The following is a 6,070-nucleotide window of genomic DNA, read 5'->3' on the forward strand; positions in this document are numbered from 1 at the left end:
TGGATTCGTCACAGAGAGAGATATTGTCCTGCTGTGCTCTGTCTTTGATCCCGTAAAAGTCCTGCTGGATCTGCTAGAGGAGGCCCTGCACCATTACTGTTCCAGACTTGTACACGTTGAGAGGTTGTTTCTATTTCTTCAATGTCTAGTATTCTGAGTTTCCACCCTGGGCCAATACCCTCTCTATTGACATTGGGGAAGTGTGCTCTTATAGCACTGTGCCATAACCAGGGGAGGGTCTGTGTTAATATAGCACTGTGCCCAGGGGAGGGTCTGTGTTAATATAGCACTGTGCCCAGGGGAGGGTCTGTGTTAATATAGCACTGTGCCCAGGGGAGGGTCTGTGTTAATATAGCACTGTGCCCAGGGGAGGGTCTGTGTTAATATAGCACTGTGCCCAGGGGAGGGTCTGTGTTAATATAGCACTGTGCCCAGGGGAGGGTCTGTGTTAACATAGCACTGTGCCCAGGGGAGGGTTGGAGAATCTTACAGAACTCTGCATGCAGGTTTCAATGGGGTGTTTGTCCCATTTGATGAAATCTTGTTTTGCATTTGGACCCCACAGGTATTTGAATTTGTTTGGTATTTGAATGCCCTGCATGCTTTCTCTCTCAATTCATTCACTGCCTCATTAAGGTGTCCAGTTGAGCTTATTTTTAAACCTCAGTAATTGTAGTGTGTGCAGTACTCTATATATTTTGTACCAATTGTGAACTTTGGTCTAATTCCCTGGGATCTGGATCTTCTCTGGAAAATCATTATTTTAGTATTTTTGGGGTTTACTGCCAGGGCCCAGGTCTGACAGTACTGCTCTAGCAGGTCCAGGCCCTGCTGTAGGCCATGTGCTGTAGGGGTTTCCTGCCAGGGCCCAGGTCTGGCAGTACTGCTATAGCAGGTCCAGGCTCTGCTGTAGGCCATGTGCTGTGGGGGTTTACTGCCAGGGCCCAGGTCTGACAGTACTGCTATAGCAGGTCCAGGCTCTGCTGTAGGCCATGTGCTGTGGGGGTTTACTGCCAGGGCCCAGGTCTGACAGTACTGCTATAGCAGGTCCAGGCTCTGCTGTAGGCCATGTGCTGTGGGGGTTTACTGCCAAGGCCCAGGTCTGACAGTACTGCTATAGCAGGTCCAGGCTCTGCTGTAGGCCATGCGCTGTGGGTGACAGAAGGCATAGGTCATCTGTGAAGAGTAGGCATTTAACCTCTGAATTGTGGAGACTAACACCAGGGGCTGAGGATTTTTCTAGAATAGTGTCCGATTCGTTGATGTAAATATTGAAGAGTGCAGGGCTCAGATTGCAACCCTGACGAAGGCCCCACCCCTGGTTAAAGAATTATGTTATTTTCTTGCCAATATTGCCAGTATACATTGATTTAATTATGTCATGTTTTACCTCCTACACCACTTTCAATAACTTTGTAGAACAGTTCTGTATGCCAAATAGAATCAAATGCTTTTTGGAAGTCGATAAAGCAAGTGTATATTTTGGTATTATTTTGGTGGACATGTTTATCTATCAGGGTGTGTAGGGTGTAAATATGATCAGTCGTGCAATGTTTTGGTATTAATCCAGTTGGGCTTTTACTCAAGACATTGTGCTGATTAAGGAATTTTAGAACTCTTACATTTATAATACTACAGAAAACCTTCCCCAGGTTACTGTTCACACAAATGCCTCTGTAATTGTCGGGGTCAAATTTGTCTCCGTTCTTAAAGATTGGGGTTATGAGGCCTTGATTCCAGATGTCAGGGAAATAACCTACACTCAGGATCAAATTAAACCGTTTTAATATAGCCAGTAGAAATTTTGATCTAGTGTGTTTGAGAATCTCATTTAGGATGCCATCAGGTCTGCATGCTGTATTCATTGTTGATGTTGTACATCTTACTGGGCTGTGAATGTGTGGTTGTTTCCATGTCTATTCTTTTGAGGATCAATGTAGTTTAGCTGTGATCAGACACTCTCTCTCTCTCTCTCTCTCTCCCTCTCCCTCTCCCTCTCCCTCCAGATCAACCATAAGTATTCAGAGAGGAGGTTGTTGGTAGCAGAGGCCTGTGGAGCCTTAGCATCTTACCTGCCTGTAAGACTCGCGCGCACACACACGATCTGTCTCCCTCTGTCACATACATACACGATCTGTCTCTCTCTGTCGCATACATACACACACACCGGTACTTAAACTCATGTTATCACACAGCTTATCTGCCTGTTAGACACACACACACACGTGTAGCTGAGTGTGTGTTCTCACTCTGCCTATGTGTTTGTGTTAACAGAAGGAGATCCGTAGTTCCCTGGTGTTGTCCATGCTGCAGCAGATGCTGGCTGAAGACAAGGCAGACATGGTCAGAGAGGCCGTGGTCAAAAGCCTCGCTATCATCATGGGATACATCGACGACCCTGACAAGTACTCCCAGGTGTGTGTGTGTGTATACGTGCGTTAGAAAAAGGCTTTTATAACCGGTCTTGTGTTTGGTTAAATGAACTGTGGTTGTGTTGTGTTCATGTTGCGGTCAGGGTTTTGAGTTGATGTTGTTGTCCCTCGGTGACCCATCGGAGAGGGTGGTCAGTGCTATCCACCAGGTGTTCATCCCAGCATTCGCTGCCTGGACCACAGAGCTGGGAATCCTCCAGACCACTCTCATCCCCTCTCTGCTGGCCCGCATAGAGAAACTTCTCAAGGTAGGTAGTCCCACAGGGCTTTGGTTATTTGACATGTGTAAGAAAAATGTGCTTTTGATCTCAATGGATCAATAAGGTTGATCAGTCTAGATGGAGAAGCTCTAACTCTCCTCTGTCTCTCTCTCTGTCGCTCTTCATTTCTCTGTCTCTCTCTCTTGCTCCCTCTTTCTCTCTCTCCAATTTTACTCTCTCTACCCACCCCGCAACCCCCAAGCAGGGTGAACATGGTCTTGATGAACACAAGCTCCACATGTTCCTGTCGGCCCTCCAGTCTCTCATCCCTCCTCTGTTTTCTGTGGTGCTCCAGAACGCTCCCTTCACACACAGGCTCACACTGCAGGGAGACATCCCCCCCATAGAGGGTAGGAAAAACAGGCTCACCCTGCAGGGAGACATCCCCCCCATAGAGGGTAGGAAACACAGGCTCACCCTGCAGGGAGACACACCCCCCATAGAGGGTAGGAAACACAGGCTCACCCTGCAGGGAGACATCCCCCCCATAGAGGGAAGGAAACACACAGGCTCACCCTGCAGGGAGACATCCCCCCCCATAGAGGGTAGGAAACACAGGCTCACCCTGCAGGGAGACATCCCCCCCATAGAGGGTAGGAAACACACAGGCTCACCCTGCAGGGAGACATCCCCCCCATAGAGGGTAGGAAACACACAGGAAGTTGGAAGCCAGTAACCTTGCTATGTTCTGACTACCATATTCTGACCCCTAACCTATGACTCCTGTTTGACCCCTCAGTGACGCGGTTCCCTCGGCCAGCGTCTCCTCTTCAGGATGTAGCGACTGTCGTGGGCAGCCGGGAGATGCTGAGCGGCCTCCTCATCCTCTACGATTACCAGCTAGAACATGAGGGCACTACGGGCTGGGACAGTCTGCTGTGGGTGGTCAATCAACTGTGAGTGGTCTATACACTACACACACATGTACACTGAGTGGACAAAACATTAGGAACACACCGGATCTTTCCATGACAGACTGACCAGGTGAATCCAGGTGAAAGCAATAATCCCTTATTGATGTTAAATCCACTTCAACCAGTGTAGATGAATGGGAGGAGACGGGTTAAAGAAGGATTTTTAAGCAGTAAGATAATTAAAGCACATATTGTGTGTGTGGGTGCCATTTTAGTGGGTGAATAGGCAACACAAAATATGTAAGTGCCGTTGAACGGGCTATGGTGGTAGTTGCCAGGCTCACCGGTTTGTGTCAAGAACTGCAACGCTGCTGGGTTTTTCACGCTCATTTCCCATGTGTATCAAGAATAGTCCACCACCCAAAGGCACTCCAGCCAACAAACATTAGCAGTAGAATGGCCTGACTGAAGGCCTCCGTGACTTTCAACGTCACTCCGTCATAGGATGCCACCTTTCCCACAAGTCAGTTCGTCAAATTTCTGCCCTGCTAGAGCTGCCCTGGTGCTGTTGTTCTGCCCTGCTAGAGCTGCCCTGGTGCTGTTGTTCTGCCCTGCTAGAGCTGCCCTGGTGCTGTTGTTCTGCCCTGCTAGAGCTGCCCTGGTGCTGTTGTTCTGCCCTGCTAGAGCTGCCCTGGTGCTGTTGTTCTGCCCTGCTAGAGCTGCCCTGGTGCTGTTGTTCTGCCCTGCTAGAGCTGCCCTGGTTCTGTTATTCTGCCCTGCTAGAGCTGCCTTGGTGCTGTTATTCTGCCCTGCTAGAGCTGCCCTGGTCAACTGTAAGTGCTGTTATTGTGAAGTGGAAACATCTAGGAGAAACAATGGCTCAGCCACAAAGTGGTAGGCCACACAAGCCCACAGAACGGGACCGCCAAAGGCTGAAGCACGTAGCACGTAAATATCATCTGTCCTCAGTTCCAACGCTCACTACCGAGTTCCAAACTTCCTCTTGAAGCAACGTCAGCACAATGACTGTTCATCGGGAGATTCATTAAATGGTTTTCTATGACTGAGCAGCCGCACACGAGCCTAAGATCCCCATGCGCAATGTGAAGCGTCGACTGGAGTGATGTAAAGCTCGCTGCCATTGGACTCTGGAGCAGTGAAAACACATTGTCTGGAGTGATGAATCACTCTTCACCATCTGGCAGTCCGGCGAACAGACCTGGGTTTGGTGGATGCCAGTAGAACGCTACCTGCCCCAATGCATAGTGCCAACTGTAAAGTTTGGTGGAGGAGGAATAATGGTCCGGGGTTATTTTTCATTGTTCGGGCAACTTAGTTCCAGTAAAATAAATCTTAATGCTACAGCATATAATGTCATTCTAGATGATTCTGTGCTTCCAACTTTGTGGCAACAGTTTGGGGAAGGCCCTTTCCTGTTTCAGCATGACAATGCCCCCATGCACAAAGCAAGGTTCATACAAAAATGGTTTGTCTAGATTGGTGTGGAAGAACTTGACTGGCCTGCACAGAGCCCTAACCTCAACCCCATTGAACACCTTTGGGATGAATTGGAATGCAGACTGCTAGCCAGGCCTAATCACCCAACATCAGTGCCTGACCTCACTAATGCTCTTGTGGCTGAATGGAAGCAATGTTCCAACATCTAGTGGAAAGCCTTCGCAGGAGAGTGGAGGCTGTTATAGCAGCAATGTTCCAACATCTAGTGGAAAGCCTTCCCAGGAGAGTGGAGGCTGTTATAGCAGCAATGTTCCAACATCTAGTGGAAAGCCTTCCCAGAAGAGTGGAGGCTGTTATAGCAGCAATGTTCCAACATCTAGTGGAAAGCCTTCCCAGAAGAGTGGAGGCTGTTATAGCAGCAATGTTCCAACATCTAGTGGAAAGCCTTCCCAGGAGAGTGGAGGCTGTTATAGCAGCAATGTTCCAACATCTAGTGGAAAGCCTTCCCAGGAGAGTGGAGGCTGTTATAGCAGCAATGTTCCAACATCTAGTGGAAAGCCTTCCCAGAAGAGTGGAGGCTGTTATAGCAGCAATGTTCCAACATCTAGTGGAAAGCCTTCCCAGGAGAGTGGAGGCTGTTATATCAGCAATGGGGGGACCAACTCCATATTGATGCCCATGATTTCGGAATAAGATGTTTGACGAGCAGGTGTCCACATACTTTTGGTCATGTAGTGTATATACAAAAGCACACACACAGATACACACATGTATGCTGGCACGCACACATAATCCTGACCCCCCCCTGTCTCCAGTCTTCCCCAGCTGATAGAGATAGTAGGTGGTATTACTGTAACCTCCACTACGTGTGTCCATGAGTTCTCGCGCTTCTTCTGGAGACTCTGCCGTACGTTTGGCAAGATCTTCACGAACACCAAGGTAAGAATGTGTACTGGTCTGCTGTTGGCCTCGTGCTGGACACAATCTGCACTTTCCGATTCATTACATTGGTGCTGACTATAGCGGGGTGTCCTCTCTCTTTCAGGTAAAACCACAGTTCCAGGAG

The 6,070-nt window shown here is 48.7% G+C and overlaps 1 protein-coding gene across 6 annotated transcripts in view; it reads left to right on the forward strand.

The window, feature by feature from the left end:
* Window positions 1-6,070, forward strand: part of LOC110489591 (RAB11-binding protein RELCH homolog) — a 77,426-nt gene that overhangs the window by 51,865 nt on the left and 19,491 nt on the right. For 5 of the 6 annotated variants that reach the window (XR_005036042.1, XM_036943713.1, XM_036943715.1 and 2 more), the window contains 7 exons: window positions 2,007-2,078; window positions 2,275-2,415; window positions 2,516-2,680; window positions 2,895-3,042; window positions 3,432-3,588; window positions 5,820-5,943; window positions 6,050-6,070. The exon at window positions 6,050-6,070 is cut by the window's right edge and continues 28 nt beyond it. Coding sequence is in view for 5 of the 6 variants with exons in the window: in XM_036943713.1 (XP_036799608.1) it covers window positions 2,007-2,078; window positions 2,275-2,415; window positions 2,516-2,680; window positions 2,895-3,042; window positions 3,432-3,588; window positions 5,820-5,943; window positions 6,050-6,070 (828 nt within the window). In the remaining variant the exon portion in view is untranslated. The remainder of the gene's footprint in view (window positions 1-2,006; window positions 2,079-2,274; window positions 2,416-2,515; window positions 2,681-2,894; window positions 3,043-3,431; window positions 3,589-5,819; window positions 5,944-6,049) is intronic. The other variant, XM_036943714.1, reaches the window with a different exon arrangement.

This window comes from Oncorhynchus mykiss, chromosome 15 (genome assembly GCF_013265735.2).
Source record: "Oncorhynchus mykiss isolate Arlee chromosome 15, USDA_OmykA_1.1, whole genome shotgun sequence".
NCBI lineage: Eukaryota > Metazoa > Chordata > Actinopteri > Salmoniformes > Salmonidae > Oncorhynchus > Oncorhynchus mykiss.